The sequence below is a fragment of the Argiope bruennichi genome, chromosome 5 (assembly GCF_947563725.1).
Source record: "Argiope bruennichi chromosome 5, qqArgBrue1.1, whole genome shotgun sequence".
Taxonomy (NCBI): Eukaryota; Metazoa; Arthropoda; class Arachnida; order Araneae; family Araneidae; genus Argiope; species Argiope bruennichi.
In genome coordinates, this window is record NC_079155.1 from 45,477,424 (window position 1) to 45,500,341 (window position 22,918).

Here is a 22,918-nt window from a genome sequence, read left to right on the forward strand (position 1 = left end):
CAAATGCAGTTAAATATTCACCGTGCAGTCATTCAACCAACCTTGAATTTCCATCACATGATTCTCAGCTGTCAATAAAATATTCATCTATTATATATGTGTAATCTTTCAATAAGGAGAGATAATCAAGCTTCGGGTTTTTTTAAGGTAAAACATTATTTTATGACCATTTTCGACGTGTCGTCTCGTCACTTTCCGATAAATCAATAAAGCGATGGCCGTCTCGATTATTTCTTTTTTAGTTAATGATGCACAGTTTCAAACCCCATTTCGCGATTGTAGCATTGCTGTTGATATTCGTTTTTTCATATAATTGCATTAAAATATCCGACTGAATGAATTATAAATATGGTTAATAAAAGCAGATGAAAGAGAAATAAATGATGTTATTATTTTATTCTGGAAGAACTCGTAAAAGGTTTCAAAGTATAAATTTTATAGTATGTCATTTAAGGAACCGTTCAACGCGATATATTAATCGAATGGCGCACTATCGAATCTATACTAATAATAAACAAATGTGTATTGACGTTTGAGCGTTTGACCTAAAGCCACTTAATTTATTTTAATTATACTATGAAAGGTGAGAATGTAGGAGCATCTCAAAGTGAAGTTATAAATTTTTAATCAGAATTTTAATCAAATAAAACTTAGGCTAAATTTTAGCGTTTTTTCGAGATAACTTACAAAAATATTACTGTACAAAAATAATATTTATAATTTTTTTTTAAATCCAAAATTTATTTTTTTTGGTGATAACAATTTCTTTGTCGAGTAATTTATTCTAGAATTTTTCCTATTTTTAAGATTATTTTCTTTTATATAATTTTCAAATGTTTTTATATTTTTCAAAAAATTTGATTTGATGACTTGATTTTGATGAATATTTACCCTCCATACCTCTCTGAATCTGGAAGATATTTCTAGAATTATGACTGTCTTCTGTGAATGCAACAGCTCAAAATTGCTTTGAGCTGGACGGATGAAAGTTAGTATATGTTATTAACCCAAAATTTGCAAATTTCTATCAAAATTTAAATGAATCCTCTTTTTATGAAGTTCGACTGTCCGATACTAATAAACGGGATAGCTACAAAACGTAAAGATCTAAAAAGATGAAAGTTTAATACACGAGTTCAGCATCTATAATCTAGATCCGCATCAGATTTTGAATAAAAATCATCAAAGATTTTTTTTAAAAAAAATGCAATGACTTAAATTTATGAAATCTGGTATGTGCTTTTGTAAATAGTATCAAAAACCTATGTTAAATTTTGTTTCTAGTCGGCCAGAGCAATGGCGTTCAAAATACATATACGGTTTTCTGATGTATTAACCGCATACAAGGGATTAATCGCTTAAGATCGAAAGTTAGATTCAATAAACTTCAGATTCAAGTCAAAGATATTTTGTAACTAATCAACGCAAGACATTCATAGCCTTATTCAAGGTCCATAATTTTTAATTAAAGAGAGGGAGGTAACACTTTTATTAGAAAGTATGCGAGAAAAATTTGGAGAGACCACTGCCGTTGGTTACAAATGATCCCTTTCTTATCTAAAACAACATAACGCAAACACATAATAACTGATCTTTAAAATAATGAATTATCTTTAAAAAATTTGTATATTTTTGTTATTTTTACATTCTCTCAAATAAATCACAGTAAAGGTTTTAAAGGGATGATTTTGGACAATGACTTTTCACATCAACGGTTTAACAGATTTTATCTTGTTACAAAATTATAAGCTCATTATATTTGTTTTTATCTATTTTACCGAAATCAAGTAAATAAATCAGAGATAATTTAACCTATTACATTCATGTGATTTAAATTCAACAAAATAAAATTTAAATCTGATTAAATGAAATAATCGAAATTATTATTCTTCCAATTATTTTCTCTTTTTTTTCTTCTGTCCATTATTTTCCTTTGTCCTGTTGTTAGAGGTGAAAGTTCGCTGAGCAATTGTTACTAGTAATGACTCAGTTCATTTCGATTTCAAGGTTTTTCCGTTCCAAGATTTCAATGAACGTTAATTTGTGGATTTCTTTAAGGTCAGAGCTGGATAGAGTCATCTGCCATATCACAGAATTTGATATCTTAATCCATTTCTTAAAAATTGGTATTTTAAATTCTTTAAGAATTCTACGTAATCCATCCAAATTTATTTATAACTAGCCGCCTTTGGCGACCAGCCGGTTCGCCAATCTTAATGTTCGTTAAAAAAGCATGCAACTAACCTAAAAATAATTTAAATCATCCGTTGATAGTGGTTGTCATGACAACAATCAGAACAATGCGCATGCGTGAATTTTCTTCGCCAGTTAGGTAACGCAAATGCGTGAATTTTTCTACGCCAGTTGGGGTAACGCTATGCAGATTAGACATTTTTCATTTCCTTTATTCTGTGTTATTTTAATTCAAAAGTACTTCAGAATGAATCTGAAACATGGAGTAATTAACAATGTTTCATTTTAAATGCATAAAACATTAAGAAAATAAACAGAATCGTTTGAAATAATCCGCCGAAAAATCTTAACCCTAGCCTCATTACTGTTAGGAGAAAAAAACAACAACTAAAGCCTTACTCATTTGGCGGTGGGGAAAATGGAAGATTATTTTGGCGGAAAAGTTGGCGGTGGGGAAAATGGAAGATTTTTTTGGCGGGAAAGTTAATTTGTAATAAATAATTAAAATTTCAAAAAAAAGGGGACCCCAGGTGCACATTCCCGACCTCTAAGGTATAATGTACCAAATTTGGTAGCTGCATGTCAAATGACCTGGCCTGTAGAGCGCCAACACACACACACACTTTGAGCTTTATTATAAGTATATAGATAAATTTAGATGAACTTGGAAGATGCCATGAAAAGTAAGAAAAATAATTATTTAAATAAAAAGATGGTAAATAAAAATGGAAATTATTTTATATTAATGTTATTTAATACTTAAATAATATTAATATATTCAAATATAATCAAATAATATATTAAATACATAAAAAAATTACACAAATTTGATCATTTTTATCAAATTTTGAACGAAATCCATTCAGAGTAAGTCTTTCTGATCGGCTATCATTGAAGAGCCTGTATACGTATAATGTGGTACAGCAATGAAACATCTGAAGTTTAGGTACCAATCAAATTTGATACCAAATCCGTCCAGTGGTTGACTTCTATCGGTTTTATACGCATGTAAAGGCGATAACCCTAAAACAGAGTAACTAAAATATATTGAATTTAGTTTGTAATTCTGTGATTACAGTTTTGCTTCTGTGTCAGATTTTAATTTCAATCGATTGAGAAAATGGTACCAAAAATACGCATTCAGCGTTCTGATTCTTTTGTAACAACCGTATTCCAGCAATTCAAATACCAACTATCGCAGGCTAATAAGCTTTTCATAGCTATTGTTTGGTTAATAATACACAATTTCCGGGGTTCGTTATTTTACTACGAAGCCAACAATTCTCATGAGCGGGCCTCTGAAAATAAAATTCTGAGCACTCGTGACGTTTCCGATCCTGCTTAAGGTTCACAATTTTGTGCAGCTGTGGAGAGAAGAACAAAGTTCTTATTAAACTGTATGCGAGATCTTTCGTGGAGATCACTCTAGCTAGTTTTTCTTACGAAAATAGAACAAAAAGTACTTTCTTTTTTTTTTTTTACTTCCCCGTATATGTAGTACAGTGAAAGTATAGCAATCGTAAAAATTTCCGAACGCGAGATTTTGATGAATCTTTATGTTTTAAACCTTCCTGAGTTCGATAAAAAACATATTTGGAAAATATTCGTTTGTCTGTCTGTCTGCGACAAAGATAACTCAAATACGCTTTGAAAAACATGCGGACAAAACATGAAATTTGGAGTGCGGTCTTTACATCACATTTGCCTAATTTCTATCAAATTTTGAGTAAAATCTGATCCGAGAATGACCGTCTGTCCGACATTTCGCATATTAGTTAACACAATAATTACAAAACGAAGAGATCTGGATGGATAAAATTCGGTACACAAATTTAACATCGAAAGTGTAGACACCTGTTAAATTTTGAGCTAAATCTGACTGCGGGTTGTCTGTCTGTCAATCTGTACTTTCAGAAGCATGTAAACGTGATAATTCAAAAACATATAAAAATTTGGTATTAGATTTAATGACTATAAGTGCAATTTTGTGTCAAATTTTTGTTTCAATCGATTAAGTAAATCATGTCTAAAACAGCAATTCGATTAACGCATGAAAGTGATTAATCGTCAAATAACATGTCAAGGATCGCACGATAGATTGAATAAAAATGAGAAATTCTCGCCACAAATTTGCGCATATACAGTGGTTCCCAAAATTGAGTATACACTATACTCTTTCTTCTTTAATTTTATTCTTTTTGATCTTAACATTCCTATTTATGGCTAATATTTATAAGAACGACAAAATATACATTAACAAAAGTATTAGGCTAAAAAACAAAACGGAGGAATCCATAATATTTTTATTACAGTAATTTTTATGTCAAAGTTGCAAATTCCAAAGTCACAAAATTGAGTACTACCATTATTTATTTTCAAATGAATAAGTAAAATAGTTTTGTTACTTTCATTGACAATCATTGATTTCCAAGCGAAGACAAACGTTTTGGTTATCATAATGAGCCCCAGAAATGAAACAAATGTTGAAATTCGGAAACTTGTTATTCGATTGTCTGAAAATCGTAAATCTCTACAAGAAATTGCAAGGGAAATTCAACGCTGTCACGGATGCGTTCAAAAAATTATCCAGAAGTATAAAATGTATGGACAAATTTCTAATAAACCTGGAAGAGGAAGAAAAGAAATCCTCAGTGCCACGACTAAGAGAAGAGTTATTCGAGAGGTAGCAAACAATCCAACATTAAGCAAACAAAATATACATTAACAAAAGTATTAGGCTAAAAAAGAAAACGGAGGAATCAATAATAATTTTATTACAGTAAATTTTATGTCAAAGTTACAAATTCCAAAGTCGCAAAATTGAGTATACATCTAGCAAAATCTGTCAACAAAAAGAGAAAAAGATAAATTAATATTTTGTTGCATATCCTTTTGCATTTAGAACAGCTTGTAAACGGCGTGGCATTGAATTGACAAGAGTTTGAGTTGTTTCGCCGGATATTTTCGACCATTCTTCTTGTAATACTCTTTTTAAATGTTCCTAATATCGTGTTTTTGAACTGCTTTTTTCTAATTCTGCCCACAAATTTTCAATCACATTGAGATCTGGCGATTGAGGAGAAGTGTGCAATTGCATTTTACAATTATACAACAACCATAACTTAACTTGACCCTAAATCCAAATTCTGGGCACTTTGTTTTAAATTTTTCTTCAGTATATCCAAATATTTAATTTTGTCCATGATTCCATCATTGAAAACTAAATTTTTCACTCCTTTTGCAGACATACAGCCCCATACAAGAAGTGAGCCACCTCCATGTTTGACAGAAGGATTGATGTTTTTAGGAAGAAGTTCAGAATTGGGCTTTCTCCAAACATAACATCGACCATCACTAGCAAAAACATTGAACTTACTTTTGTCACTGAATATTACTTGATTCCAGAAGTCCGGAGGTTTTGAAATATGATTTTAGCAAACGAAATTCTTTTCTCTCTATTTACTTTGGAAATGAATGGTTTTGTTCTGGCCACGCGACCATTATAATTTGCTTTTCTTATTACTCTTCGAATTGTTTCTGCAGAAACACACTTTCCAATTATTCTTGAAGTAAATGTAGCAATTTTTGTAGCACTCATCTTAGGATTGTTTGCTACCTCTCGAATAACTCTTCTCTTAGTCGTGGCACTGAGGATTTCTTTTCTTCCTCTTCCAGGTTTATTAGCAATTTGTCCATACATTTTATACTTCTGGATAATTTTTTGAATGCATCCGTGACAGCGTTGAATTTCCCTTGCAATTTCTTGTAGAGATTTAGGATTTTCAGACAATCGAATAACAAGTTTCCGAATTTCAACATTTGTTTCATTTCTGGGGCTCATTATGAAAACCAAAACGTTTGTCTTCGCTTGGAAATCAATGATTGTCAATGAAAGTAACAAAACTATTTTACTTATTCATTTGAAAATAAATAATGGTAGTACTCAATTTTGTGACTTTGGAATTTGCAACTTTGACATAAAAATTACTGTAATAAAAATATTATGGATTCCTCCGTTTTGTTTTTTAGCCTAATACTTTTGTTAATGTATATTTTGTCGTTCTTATAAATATTAGCCATAAATAGGAAAGTTAAGATCAAAAAGAATAAAATTAAAGAAGAAAGAGTATAGTGTATACTCAATTTTGGGAGCCACTATAGATAATTCTCAAACGAAATTTAATAGGCATTGGAATTAATGTACAAAAATTTAAACATTGCTCTGACTGCAAATTTGCCCTTCATTTTTCAAAAAAATTATTCCTCTTGGAGCCATTCTATTGTTCCGGGATACATGTTTTTAACTCCTTTTCACTGAAAAAACAACAGGTTCACGAAATGAGAAGATATTTCACATTTTAGAGGACATAACTGTCATCCACGTGTGTTCAAGCAATGCCATAAATATGAAAAGGTATACAAAAACGTGTTTTCCGATCGGGAGATGATCATTAGCAAGGTGTTTTTTTACCGTTTCAAGGACAACTAAAAAGGATTTCAGCTTTTAGAGGCGGTAATGAAATAGGTTGACTTTTAACAAGGTGAAAGTGTAAACAAGATTGATTGAGTAACTTGCGTTCTTCACCTTCTTCAATGACTGAAATTCTCAGAACAGGTCAACTATTTTAATTTTTGTGGCAAGGAACATTTTTAATGTGTTTATTATTTAGTCTTATCGAATCAATGTGTGCACTTGCCTTAATCATTTATATGCAGACAGTACTTAAAAGAACTGCTTAAATCATTATAATAATTTCGCAATATGGTTATTCTCTCTGGCGTTATTTAAAACAACACGAAAAGATATCACCGATTGCAATCAACAGCTATCAGCTAAGAAAATACAGAATTGATACAGGAATTAAAAATCTTTTATTAATTAAATTAATTAATTAAAAAATTATTCTTTCTTAGGTTTATTCTTCATCAAAGCTCAATTAACGATGTAAAAATAAAATTGAAAAATTTGTTAATAAAATAATTCTCTAAATATAGTTAAAATAAACAAACTCCTAACTAAGCAGCGGCCGCGGCGGTCTGGTGGTGAGGTCCCGTGTTCGGGATCAGCTTCTAGCGAGTATGCATTTTGTAAGCGGATATGGTGTACGTTAAATCCGGTAGGGCCAAATGTTCTTGATGTGGTGTGGAAGTTTGAAGGGGGGGGGGCAAAGCTCAGGTGTCGTCCTAGTCATTTGATCGGGGCTCAAAATTATAAGGAAGAAGTTAAAAATTTAAAATTTTTTGATCCCAAAATAGCCCTTGTGTTGCTTTAAAATGGGACGTTAATATAAACAATTTAAATTAAACCCAATATAAGCTGAGTGTTGAATCGGAAAGAGAGCCGCACATGGGAACCTCAGAGCCTAAAGCTAAAACCTTACATAAGGTAATAATAGCTTCAATGGTTTCTTTTTAAAACTAACTGGAAGTCACCACGGAAAATTCTCGCATATTTTCTAATAATGTCCTTCTCAGATGCATAAATTTTATGATCCTTACGTAAGGCTGTCGATCCCACGAGTACTCAAATTTTTATTTTCAGAATCCCAAAAATGATTGTCTTGTGTTTCATGGTATAGTGAAAAAATTCGAATACGCATTTTGGAAATCTATTTTCCGATTGATTGAAATCAAAATTTGACATAAAGTTACAATTTTAGTTACAAAAATCACATACCAAATTTCATTTATCTGAATCTTTGCTTCTTTAAGCTATCGCATTTACATGCCTGCAAAGTACGAACGGATATAAGGTCCACTCATAAATGGATTCACTTCGAAAGTTCACTTTAGATGATAAAATTGTGAGTCAAATTCTATCCATCTAGTTTTTTTATGTTTTGTAGTTGTCATCTACTCTAACAAACATAAAATAATTCAAAAACTGCATTTCGTACAAAATTTAAATTTGGTCTTCTACTTCCAATATCTACAAATTTGATGTAAAGACAATACAAATATCATTCGTCAAGCTTAAAGCGCTTCAGAGTAATTTTGTTCACAAACACACAACCATAATGCAACACATAACCAACGCAGACAGTAATGTGCTTTTCGGACTCGTAAAAGTCGGACAAGCGGAGAATAGTCAACATCTCCAGCTCCAATTTTTTGACGATTACGTTTCCTTTAATATTCTTTGCAAACAGAAGAAAAAAGTGAAATGCGAAAAAAGATATATCCTAGTTTAAATTCGTAATTAAGACAATTTTAATATAATGTTTCGGATCAAAAGATCCAAGTTAATTTTCTCTTCCCAATACTAAAGAATTTGAACGAAATTTCTGTGGAAATCTATTTTTAATCTCTGTGGATTTATATACTAAAAGGCAAATGGCAATAAAGGATTAGGCTTACTTAAATTATTTCAGTTTTCATGTCGCTTTTTTCACGAAAGCTTTCTACTAAATATTTTAGTTTTAAAAGATTTTCTACAAAAAAAAGAATTTTACAATTATTTGAAACAAAATGCTAAGTTGCAACAGTTAATCAGTCGATTCATTTTCCAAAGGTGTTTTTACTGCCGAATCTCTTCAAAATATTAAAAAATAAACTGTTTATTTGGCACAGGTGTTCTATTTTTACCTTTTCCGTGAGCATGATTCCAAATTTCAAACAAACCGAAATTTCAGATTTTGAAGCAGCCAATTTGCATTTTACTTTAAGTCTAGATTCGGTAGAAGATTTTCGACTTGTCTGCTCAATAATAACAACACCTGTATGTATAAATTCTATAAATTCATATTTGCTTCTATAAATTCTATTCTGTATCTATAAATTCTTATTTGCTTCGCAATATTAAATTTTCCCCGAAGAGATAAAACATATTATTTCAGTAATAGATAAAATAGAGTAATATAATTCTATAAAAGATAAAATAGAGTAATATAATTCTATAAAAGATAAAATAGAGTAATATAATTCTATAAAAGATAAAATAGAGTAATATAATTCAATAGCAAATTTTATAGTGAAACAAAATTGATGAAAAAAACTTCATTGTATTTAGAATAATGAATTCTAAATTATAAGTGAAAACATGGAAGGAAATGAAATAAAAATTCTATTTTCAAACTCTTTTTAAAAAAAATGATTTCATTCAATTTTTAATATTATTAATAAAAATTAAACCTAATTAAGATATAATTGAAATATTAATCAGAAAAACAATTAAAGAAACATTTATCAATAATTAACATCTCATTATTTTTTATTTATTTGATTGTAAGCAGAAATGTGTATCATTTAAAATTTAGCAATTTTCTAGAAATTATTTTCATTATTAAAAAAATACAATCTTCCTTTCAAGATAAATACTAAAATCTTACTAATATTAAACTACATTAAATTCAAATGAATATTCTTCCTAGATAATTTGATGAGATATTAAACCAAAAAAGAACAGAACTGCCAACAAAAAGTAAAAATTGGCTTGAAATATTTATTATTCTTTTTTTATAAATATCTATTTTGTTATTATTTAAAACAAATAATAAATGCTTTGATGAATTCGTGCCAAAATAATTTATTTATGCATCGAAAAACTCTTCTAATAATAAAGATGAATGTGTATGTGTTTGTTTGCTTATCTTTATGCTGGCGTTCCACAGGCTTGACAAGCACTATTGAATTCTGGGAGGAGAGCTTTGCAAATTGTTTGAAACATATAGAATTTATCCTCCAAAAATTAAAAATATGTATTAATGAACACTTAATTAGATCTGTTGTTAGATTTATAATCTCGAAGAACGAAAATAGCCGCATAACATCGGATTTGTAACAAACTTAAAACTTATCATAACGTAAATGAGTGGATTTTTGGGTAATAGACAAAGCGATTTCTAGTTGCCTAGGTTCTAAGTATTTGCTTTCGCCTTTGCCTTACACAAAAAACATCATTCATTGAATTGTTCTTCTAAAATCTCTTTAAAATTCTGAAACTAATCCTGTTCCAGAAATATCATATAATTAAAAGCAACAGAAAGCTGCTCCAGCGCTATATAATAATTTTTTACAAAGAAAATATATAAGAAAAATTGTAAGCTACATTCTTTGGACAGCACATCATAGTACAAACGTCACTCCCGTTAATTTGATTGGCACTTCAAATTAATAAAAGTAATATACCATAGTTCAGTGATGACGTAAAAAGATTAATTAAAAACGTTGAAAGAAATATTCAAATGCATTTTTTGTATTTATTCTTAAAACGCACGATATTTTCTATATTAATTCCCCATATCATGATTTTACTTTGGCATTATTTAATTTTGTAACCTTGAAATCAAAAAGATTTTCAAAATTTATTCGTCAACGTTTCTATCTTATTTAGATTTTGAACGTATTTTGTTAATGATTGGTCAAAAATAAAATATCAAATAATCATTTCATTAAAAGTTTTGTTTCTTATCATTTGCGGAATTTGCTCATACCCATAATTATAAATAATGTTATTCGTATACTATAGTCTAAAATTTCTGTACCTATTATTAAGCTACTTTACTTAGTGTTAATTTATTTTTTTGCTTCCATTATTTATTTATTTTGTTTTTGTTTTCTTTATCTCTTAGGGGTTTTTTTTCGTTCTTTTAATTTGTATATGTGTGCGTGCTTGCGTGTTTCTTTTAAGTTCATATTATGTTTCTTCCTTTGAAAATTTGTTCATAGAATTGAAAACAAATTATGACTTTCATTTTTATGTAAAATTCCGTTTGCAGCGGTTTATGTGTTTGCTTGAATGTTGTATTATGTTTTTCTTATCTTTCTTTTATGTGTGTCTTGTATTTATATATATATATTTTATATTTTATTTGCTTTCATCCATTTATTTTGTTTTATTTTTCATTGCTTTCGAAATTTTGTCCAAGTTTTAAATTGTTTATGTTATGTGTTAAATTGTTACTTCTGTAAGCCTTTTGTAAGCCTCTATAATTGTGGTGCACGAGGAGTATTTTATGTTCAACTATAGATAAATAAATAAAATATGCATTGTTTCATTGGTAATTATCTATTGATTTCAAAACCTATATTAAATCAATTCATATTTTAAAATCAGAAATATTTTATTATGATGAGATATAGAATAGCTAGACAAAGAAAGGTCCGCAAGCTGATGGATTAAAAACCGTATTGTTGGCAAATAAATAAAATTATGAATTATTAAGATAATACTAATACTTTATCAAATATAATTTGTTTTGTATTTTTCCTTGCTTGTTCATCACGTTTGCTTAAGTATTAAAGAATTTATATATACTGAAAAATTGCTTAAATAATATTGAACATAAAAATTAGGATGCTGTATTATTTGAGTCATAATAAATTAATAAACAAAAAAGTATTTTGCTTAATAAAATTTAAATTAATCGAAAAAAATTATTATCATGTGGATTAAATTAAAAATAATCTGAAACGTGAAACCTAATTTATCAGTTAATTAGACGTAGGGTCTGAAAAAGTGCACTACCTAGGGCCTAAAAATGTTTAAATCTCGCCATCGACTAGTTCTGCACGTGCTGATGAAGGACGATGGAAGGTTATGTTTGAGGTGATAAAGATAAGATCAAGACCTTGATAAAGCGTCAGCGTTAAAGCTGTTGTCATAGTCGGAGGTTTGTTCTTGGTTCTTTGTGATTACTTAAATCGACTTGTCATCATAAATATAACAACTCTTTTTGTTAGCATAGTTATGTCATTTGGCACACAGCCATATCAAAATTCCGGGTCATTATGGTTTACAAACACAATCCTATACTGCCATTTGTTTGTTGATGGTCTGCAGAATTTCTGAAATCTCCAAGGAATACTTGATGTACTTACGTATACTATTTGTATTTGTAGTAAAATACTGTTTGTAAAAGCATTAAAATCCGTAGAAATATAAGAAGTGCTACAATGTGCAACATTAGTCGAAAATATTTAATACTAGCCCAATAAGACGATCATTTAATTATATGGGAATGTTAGTTGTATTTTATTTAAATTAAATCTGGTATGCATAATTTAATGCATATGATTCTCTCAAAAAAGGATTCGTTTAGTATCAAATTGTGAATAGACTTCAAAACTGTGTTATTTTAATAGCCACTTATCTGTACTGTTTATTGTGCACATAAACCTTCTTAATGGAATAAAATTTTCAAAACATCGTAGTGTCGTTAATAATGCTATCCGTCTTCTAAATTCGCATTACTTTCGCGGTATTGTAACTACATTTTTACTTCTTATGCAAAATGGCCAGGTAAACATAATCTCTTTACTTTAGCTTTGAACAATGGAAAAAATTTGTTTCCATTATTCAAATAAATAGCTGAAGAAAGTATGGAAATTTTATAAATTTCATTGCAACAATGAAATTTAGTAATGAAAATTTCGCAAAAAGATATTTTGAAAAAAAATTGCATAAAAAGTTAGATTGTCTCATCGAGCTATGAATTTAAATACCTTAATGAGTTAATTTTTGAGGCAATTAGACTATTGTCGCGTTATTACAGAAAAACGTTAAATTTTCCTTAATTTTTAATTAATTAAAATTTCAAAAAAAAAAATCTGCCAAGAGAGGCATATTCCACCCTGTTTGGCATCACTTTGTAATGAATTCAATAGCTCTAAATCGAACCGTCTTTTCTAAACAATGTCAAAACGCCCACACATTCTCCTTTGTTATAAATAGAAATAGGTTAGGAATGTTTTTCTCAATAGAATTAGAAAGGAATGTGAAATTTTCTCAGATAGTGGCGAATTACCAACTAGGTAAATGAGGAAGCTGCCGCTGTGCTGAGAAGGGAATTAAAAAATTTTGCTTTCTAATTTGCTAAATAAATAAATTTGTAAAAAAAAATCCAGTGAATGATAAAATAGTAGGATAATATTAATGCTTTATCGAGTAAGAAAATCGTATAAATTCAGGATCCTATATTATTCATTACATTCACATAGAATATTTATAAAATCAAACATGTACTTCAATAATATTTGTACAATAGTGGGTACTTGGTGTTCTGGAGTCTAATAGATAAATAAAGAAAAAATCATATTCATAAAGTTAATAAAATAAAAATATATAATCTTAAAATCCTAATTGTTAACATGTTAAAAATAAGCTGTAATTAAAAACTAAATGAAAATGAAATGAATTATAATTAAAGAATTATAAAATAAGAAACATTTCATTGATTTCGGAAATGTAAAATAAGTAGGAGTTTAAAAATAAAGAAACCGTATAAATTAACTTTAAAAAGTGCAAACAACAATTAGTTATTAAAGATAAATAGTAAATAATGGGAGGTTTTTTTGCATTCTCCTTAAAATATATTTTTCCTTAAAATTTTTTTTCTTGCATATATATTAAATTTTATTTTATACATCTGTTTAGCTTTTTTTATTTCTAGGCAGTAATACATTTTAAACATCCGTTTATAATTTTAAAAATATTGTTTATTTTTTCATATTTTTCAATTATTTAATATATCATATTTTTCAATTGTCAGCATTTTTTTCAATTTTATATCACATATTTTAAAATTAAAATACGGTAATTGTAAACATTGAATCTTTATTCACACATTATGCAAATTTTGAGATGATTTTATAAAAAAAATTTATTTATCCTGATCATAATGATTTGTAATTATGTATTTAAAATAATCCTATCTTCGACTAGATGTTAAAAACAAATATTTACAATACAATATTTTATGCTGATGTATAATGAAAACACCTTATTCTTTTTTTCTTCACACCATTTTGATTCAAATATATTTTTTAGTTAGGGACATACCCTTTATTTAAATTTCGAATTTCAACGATTTACATTACAAAGAACATCAGAATTCTTTTTTATAGAAGGGGGAATGCAATTCAGCGTACAAATAAAACTAAACCGAAAAGATTTGGACTTAGAAGAAGAAAAAAAGGAATTTAGGAAAAAAGAATGTCGAGAATTTTAGGTTTTTAGAATTACCTTAGGACTAAAAATATCATTTGGAATGTCGATAATGTCGATAAAATAAAAGGTTCTTCAGATACAATCTGTTCTATTGACATTTGACTTATAGGCAATAACGATAAAACAGTTTTATAACGTTATTTATAAACGTTATATTCTTGCTCACAAAACGAAAACAACCAGAATTCTCTTCTGAAAATCAATTCTCCTTACTGTATTATTTTCATAATTAATTTAATTTTTCCGTATAATATTTGCTAAAAATCATCGTTAAATTATCTCAAATCCAAGATAATCGTAAATAAATATTGCTGACACATAAAAAATAGGGTCGTTTGAAGGTCAAAGGCAACAGCAACAAAGGCGTATTTATTATTGTATGTAAATGAGAACAATAGTTCGCTTTGTCGCGAAGCAAAGAGATCAGGTAGAGATACAAGATGACGCACCTCATTAGATGAAACATGTCTTTACTGATGATTAATTACCGTTCCGGTGTTTCACCTCGAGGAGTACAGAAACTGTATGCAAGTGGAAGAATAGATATCTTTTCGTGTAGAAAAGATAGAGGCGTATATTTGGTTAATGAGCAGGTGAGTGATTCCTCTCGTTGGAAAGACTATTTTAAATTTAAATTGATTAAAAGCCAAGAAAAAAAATAGCCACAAAAGAGAAATGAAATGTTTTTTCTTCTGTTCAGTCTCACTCTTCAAAAGATTATAAAAGATTAAAATGTTGGCACAGAATGGAAAATTGTTAATAAATCTGCGCTGATTTTTGCATTTGCTGATGGCATTGGTACGCTAATGGAGGCATTTAAAGGGTCTTCTTTTCTTTGGAAGCTGAATAAAATAAAATATTTGTTTTTAACCAGAATAAAATCAAACATGTGACACGTACCAGTTTTAATAATTCTTATTTTGATGCGAGAGAATACAAGTGTGAAACTGTAAACAGCTTCAAATATTTAGGCACTGAAATGAACACACTGAACGACATAGCGCCAGAGGTTCGCGACATAATCACATCTGCTATCAGATATTTTATAGGCTATAAAAATATTAAAACTCTAATTTCATCTGCAGAAACATCTAATGACACATTTCCAAAATTTTGATTAGACCCGTTCATACATATGTTACTAAGATAAAGGCAATGACTGAGAAAGATGAAGAAACTCTTGCTACATTTGAAAGAAAATTTTTAAAAAGCATATTTTATGGCATAAAATATGATACTTATTGGTGAAGAAGAACCAACTAAGAAATTTACAAATTATTTAAAGAGCCAGATATTATTAAATTATATCAAAACAGAGAATTAAAGGTACAGAACACTTATTAAAACTTATTGTCAATCGAGTCATTAAAAAGATATTTTTGGCTAAATCTTTTGGTAACCAAAAAAAGAGGGAGATCAAAACTTAGCCAGGTTGACTACCTATAAAAAGACTTGAAAACTATTAAGGTGATAAACTGGAAAGCCTTACCCAAGTACAGGATGGTATAAAACGGCATTCTGAGGAAGATCAGGGCCTATTCAGGGCTCTTGTACCAGTGAAAGAAAAAAGACAAAAAAAATGTTTCTATCATGAAGACTAAGACTTCTCCTTTTAGTAAGATTTCACACAAAAATTGTGAATATCAAATCCCAGTGTGCAAGTTAATTTTTACTTTATAATGTTTTATTCTTTGGCAAAAATTAAAAAAGAAAAGTTTAATAGGCATATTTTGTTTCATGGATATGTAAACTACTTTGTTTTTATGAATTAACGGATGATTTTGTTCTATTTCGTATAACTCATGAGATTTGGCTTTGAATATCCGATTTCTATCCCTCATTATCCCCTATATTTTCCAATCAAAAGATTACCCAGAAAAAAACAAATTAATGATCATGAGAATAGGTTTTGTTCGTCCTTTGTTACAGCACACATTTAAGAGCACAAAGAAGAAATTATGACATAGTCACATCAAAAAAGATCAGGATAATCTCACGAGATGAAAAGTTGAATAATAAAAAGTTTTGCCATCAAAAGAATGAGAAATAAATCAATAATCAATTTAATAAACTTTATCTTTTATTTTTGCTTAATTCATGTGAGAATTATTTATGTAACCAGCTTGAACGTTTGATTCCTCTAAGCATCCTTAAAAACGGAATTTAGCGTATAAATTATTCAAAGTCCCTACTTCCTTGGAGACGCCCATAAAATTGTCCTAGAGAATGCCATATATGCGCTTATAAAGTCTCTATATATCAAATAACATAAGTTCCCATCAAATCTAAATCTAGCACTGCTTGAACGTGAGGATAATGTTTAATATGAATGAAACAATAAGGTACTGAAATTCTTTCGTGACACATAAGTGTAGAATCTACCATAGTACTTCCTTTCTTCATAATACTCCTGTTACTCGACAATAATGATGCTCCTACACCAAGCAATGGATACGACAGCCGAATTTGAAAATATATACAAAATAATTTCCTTTCTTTTGACATACAGAAACACCAAAACTAACTAGCCACGATCGTGATGGAGATAACTAAATCTTCTTCATAGTATGGAAATAATGCATAAACCCCAATGTTTTTTATCATAAACCAAAATTCCCATATGAATGATACACAAAAGCATTAAGTGCAGAAATTGTAATACAAATATCATAAGTTCGGTTTAAATTTAAAAAATCCTCTATAATTCCTTTTTATTTATTTTCGCGCATGTTATAACCAGGATTTGTATCATCTCAATGATAATACAACCGGAGAAAAATATCAAAACTAATAGGAATTTTATTCATTTTCATTTATTTTAGACTCCATAAAAAATACAAGTATGTTTGCCTGACATTCATTTTGTTCTAGCAAAAAGAATTATTAATACTATAATATTGTTTTCCTACAATGTCAATATGAATCGGAGATAAGAAATATTTACAAATAATCTTCGCGGAAGCTGAATGCATGTCCGCGAACTTGACAATAAACTTGGTGACGACTTTGGAGACGAAAATGAAAGTGAAAAATACAAGAGTTGTGACGATATCTTTATTAGAAGTCGAGATTCTAACCTATCAAAATTTGATATTTTGGGAGGAGAAAACTTAAACTTCTAGAAAATTTCTTTTTGTCTTATTTATTAATTTTATCTCATTTATCTTAAAATTCTTTTGAATTTTTTGAATTAATAGCTTTCGGTAGTCCTAAATTTTCTGCGGGAATCCATTCTTTTCTCTTGAAATTACTTGATAATGCATAGAACAATATTAACAACAATTAAGAAATAACAATAAAGTTTTTTTACCTTGAAAATAATATACATTTAATCCTTTTCAGTAAGCTTTACCAATTATTGAATTTAATGTATAAATTAGTGGGTTTGACACAAAATATTTTTAACATAACAGCTGCCTGAGCCGAAAAAGAACCGCTGTTTTACAGCACATTTTTTAGCACAATCTGTGAGATTGAAAGCAAAGCAAACCAGAATCATGTTGTTGTTTTTTTAAAATTAAAATACCGCTTCTAATCAAAACTTCCAATATACGAATATTTCTATCCTTTTCTATAGAAAAATAACACTACTTTTTATTTTCTCATATACATAATACAGAGAAAATATAGTAATTGTCAAAAAATTTGAACCCGAAATTTTGAGAAACTCCACGTTTAGACAAGTCTGTCTGACTGTGACAATGATAACTCAAAAACGCTTTGAGCTAGACGGATTAGGATATAGTTTTTATACCAAATTTTCATATTTCTAACACATTTTGAGCAAATTCTGTTCAGATGAAGTCCGTTTTGTCCGGTTGTTCGAATATCAGTTAGCACGATAACTACAAAACGAAATGAGGTAGATAGATAGATAAGATTCGGTAGATAGATTTAGATATATAGATAAGATTCGGTTTTCAGATTTAACATCTATAACGTAGACACTTGTCAAATTTTGAACCAACACCAACAACTAGTTGATTGTCTATTGGTCTACACTTTCAGAGTCATGTTAACACGATAATCAAAATCCCAAAGACTTAAATATATCAAATTAGGCATAGGATTTTGTGACTACAAATGTAGTTTTGTATCAAATCTTTTTTCAATCGATTGAGAAAAATGTTTCTAAGGCACAAATTCGATTTTCGGATACTATTAACAGCACGCCAGAGATTAATCGCCAAGTTTTAGGAAGATCACTCCAGCTGGTTATTTAAATATCACAAATGAACTACTTTAAATGATAATTTTGATTTATAAGGGTTTTTTTTAAAATCAAAAGTGAATATATCCCGTGCATGTGTGTGTGTGTGTGTGTGTGTGTGTGTGTGTGTGTATGTGTGTGTGTGTGTGTGTGTGTGTGTGTGTGTGTGTGTGTGTGTGTGTGTGTGTGTGTGTGTGTGTGTGTGTGTGTGTGTGTGTGTGTGTGTGTGTGTGTGTGTGTGTGTGTGAATATATCCATATTACTTTCCAACTACGCAGTGTTGAAGTCTCATTTCTCATTTTGCTTTCAAACTTATATTTCATCCTTTGTCAAACTATCTAAAAACAAATCTTAATTAAATCAAATTCTTAAACCTAAACGAATCCTCGCTAGGAAATAGGTGATAAGGAATTTTGATAAGGAATTCCAGGTTGTTTAAAAGCTGACATTGTAGTATAAAAAGTATTCCTCAGTTATGGCATAAAAAATGCAGGATTAAAATATATACAGCCAGAACTAATAATTACATATCATTATAAGAATGTTTTTGTGCATTACATATACTGCCTAAGAGAACGATTATGCTGATTTAAACTATTAATATAATTAAAACGAAAACAAGGATGTTAATACAGATTTATTCTTCTTCAAGATTTAAAAAAAAAAAGAATGAAACCGCACAAACTCTGCCTGTTGAAATTTCCAGTTGACATGAAGTTCATTTATCAAATGCAATAACTACATTAAGTGGTAGGGAAATTCCTGCTCATGCACCCGCAAGAGTAATTTTGTATTGTTCCATCATAGTCTTATTGAGACAGCAGCTAGTAATTTTGGTGATTAACAAAAGTAATTGCATTGTTTTTTAAGGAATTTAACCGGTTACTGGAATCAGCAACATTTAAATAAATTTTATATGGCAATGACCGTTAAAGATTAAAAACAAGAATTAATTAGATTATTAATAATTTAAGATTTACATTAATTTCAAATATTGAATTTAATAATTAAAAATGATAATTTAGATTTTAAACTATTTAGCAAGATAACATCTATTTTTTGCTTTCTTTGGGGAAACTGGTTAAAAGAGCTTTAAAAGCCATGATTTCTCTGAGACAAAATGTCTGTCGTATATAATAAGATTTATAATAATAAATTTGGTCTGCAAATTTTTAAAAATGCAAAAAGTAACCAATTTTTTTTAAATGTAAATATAGTTTAAATCTTGACGTTTCAAAGGAGCAGAATTATTTCCAGATGGTACTCAAAACAACAAAACAAAGGCGCATACATAAGGCTATACTTTACTCAATAACGAGAAATCAGTACGCTAATAAGAAAAGGTAATTTTCCGAAATTTATCCTTTTTTTCAAAAATCTTCATTCAACAAAATATAAATACTTTACTTGTTGCACACAATTTATGATTCATGGTGTTCGCGTGGCATGTGTGCTTGACTCACGCCTGAAGAGCACGTGTGTTAAGTGTGTGTGCACGTGTACAGTACAGTCATCATGCCGAATTCTATTTTTAACTGTTGCGCAAGATTTTCTTTGATTCTGAGCACAACAAACACATTAGTTTCATTTCACAAAAATAAAAATAAAAAAATCAATGGTCAACAAACAAAGAGAGGAAAGCCAAAATCTTTCTCTTTGTTTCTGGAAAAATTAACATAACTTTATAATAATCACGATTGAGATGACTGTGTTGTTTTTAAAGTATGAATCACATTTACCGAAACAAGATCATTAAATATTAAAACGAAAGGGATTTTTAATGGATTATTAAATTTCATTTTGAAATGAAATTCAAATTTATCTTTTGATGACAGAACAACAGGTTCTGTGATCTCTGTTTTAAGTACCTTGTTTAGCATTTATAAGGCATTTGATCTTTTTTCCAAAAAATTTCCATGGTATCTGAAACTATTAGTAAGCATGTAGTAACCAGAGCCGGCCTTCTCCATAAAGGGGCATGGATGCAAGAAATAATTTGAGGCTCTAAATTTTTTGTTAAAAAAATTACAAACAGAATATTACAATTGCGTGTTTTTTTATCACGTGATTTTGTTTTTGCTATTAATTACTTCAGAAAAAATACAATTTTTCGCAATTTTTTTATGCTTAGTATAGCAAGTGTATTGAAGTGCGTTTCTACGTTTTCGTTGCAAGATTGTGCAGTTTGTGCGGAACTTCCTTCTCCAGTTGGAGCTTGAATTTTAACTCCTGAAGTCGAAGCAATATCATTGCCAGAATTACTTCACAGACAAGAAAACAGATCAACTTATGACTTCTTGAAATTTAGCTTTTATTCTTTTTCCTTTTCTGCTAAATTCCTTTTTTGACACCCAGAGGGATATTTACTTGGCCTGGACATGATGAAATCTAACAATATTAAGCATTTTATGGTATGAATTATCAAAAATATGCAATCTAATCTAGAAGATGAGGTAAATGACCGTAAATCTGCTTTACTATTAAATGTTGCACACTTGTCTAGACTGTAATATATCTGCAAACTTCGTATATTTCCAAAAACGTTGATTGTTTCTGATAAATTTGTTCCTCTCTTCTTTCCATATCGCTATTATTATTAATGATATTATTTTAGTTCATCCTGTTGTGCCCCCCTCCTCCCAATCGTGGGGTCCCGGTGCATTGTATCCATCGAATCCCCCCAAATGGCCGGCCATGTAAGTAACTTTCAGGGTTGATATAGTAAATTTCAATATATTTCAGTGCGATTGAAATGATTATTAAAATACAACTCACACTTCCATAAAGTTTTCCATCAGAAGACATGCAGAGGTAAAATTTCGAATGGATCCCAAAAAAAGTCACATTCCGTCCTTCTTTGCTGACGATTATTTGCAGATTTGCTGCGGAGAAAAAAAAAAGGCAATTAGTTCTACAGTGGTTTTATATCAGAGAATTAGCACGCATTTTCAACTAGGTAGATTAAGCAACTGGAGTGAAGAATGGCCGCAGACAGTCAATCAATCATCTTACTTGCCAAGTAAATAAAGTTATAAGAAATTATAAATTCTATGAATTGAAAATATTAGGACTGCTAACATTTTACTGAATTTACTGACTTAGGACTACTAAATTTACACTGAATAATTAAAATATGTATTAAATGGATTAAAATGTAATTAATGACTTATAATTTATTGGAATTTTTATATAATTTGCTATGCTATATTTCATTTATCAAGTCCTGCAAAATAATAATTTCTAAAATTATATTTATTTGAATTTTCTATAATCTATCATGATAATTTGTAAGAAAATCGTTAACTAATAGTTACGACTAGTTTTTCAAACTCTTTATTATTTTAGCAAATTTTTTCAATAATATAAATTTTAAAAAATAAATAAAAACATACATTTATACAAAGTTATTAAAATAAAAAATTAAATTGAACTATTTATTATCATGGTGATTAATTAAAATGTGAAACTATATTGATTAGCTATTTACAGTGGAACATCATAATAAACATTGCCTAGGACATAATAAATGTCTAAATCCGCCACTGGTAGCAAGGGTACATGGCTCACTAAATATTATCTTTTTTCATATTATATTTAATATAAAATAGTGAAATAAAAATATAATATTTTGCCTTCGCTGTACCTCCAACATTGATAGCCGTTGATACTTCTACTCAGTTGTTGACTAACTAAAAAAAAATGAATTTAGAAAAAATGTAAAAATATTAGATTAAAATCTTTTTAAATAATTTAAACTAATAATTAATTTGGATCATAATGTTTTTCGCGGTAGGAATATTAGCTGATAAACCAAAAACTGTGTTTGGCCAATGATGTAGCAAAATCAATGACACCAGTAGAAAAAGCAATTTATTGATATCTGTCGTTGTATGTAATTATAAAGATTAATATAAATACATTAACATTTTGTTCTTGAGGCAATCCTTCCCCAATATTTGCCGAATCAAACATCTATATCCTCTGTGTTTCCAGTCACTATTGGGTATACAGTCTATCCACTCTAATGGTGGTTCCATACTTAATTTCTAAACCATTAAAGAAAAGCATGGCTTCCGAACGACAAAGTATTTTCAACAAAGTAAAAAATGATTATATTTCTTCCGTGAGCAGCTATTTTCATGGTAAGGAAGAGAGTTTTACAAATAATTCTAATGAATGCCGTGTAAAATATCTTGCTGACTGACGGAACTGACAAAAACGAAGGACCCAGAATATTCGAGAATTTCGACGATATCTCGATTAGAAATGAACATTTGATATTTTTAGAAGCTTTTTACTCCTTCACGGAAAGTATAAAAACTGAGAGATAGAGTTGTAATCAATTCAGTTGAATTCAAGCAAGCAGTTGAACGAGTTCTCTCAGAATGCCTTGCGCTATAATTGATGTTTATCATTTATTTGGCGCTTATGTGCTCCTATTTGTTTTTTGTACACTTCTCCAGTGTTTTTTTTATTGCGGAATCCTGATTTCGAGCAGAATAAGGTATCTTTATCTATTATTGAGTCTATTTATATACTGGATTCTTTTCATCTCTCTCTCTCTCTCT

At 29.3% G+C, this 22,918-nt stretch overlaps 1 protein-coding gene across 1 annotated transcript in view; it reads right to left on the reverse strand.

Moving 5' to 3' along the window:
- LOC129969437 (fibroblast growth factor 9-like) overlaps positions 1–22,918 on the reverse strand; it is a 60,105-nt gene that overhangs the window by 33,340 nt on the left and 3,847 nt on the right. The window contains exon 2 of the mRNA XM_056084005.1: positions 21,126–21,232. Coding sequence (XP_055939980.1) covers positions 21,126–21,232 — 107 coding nt within the window. The remainder of the gene's footprint in view (positions 1–21,125; positions 21,233–22,918) is intronic.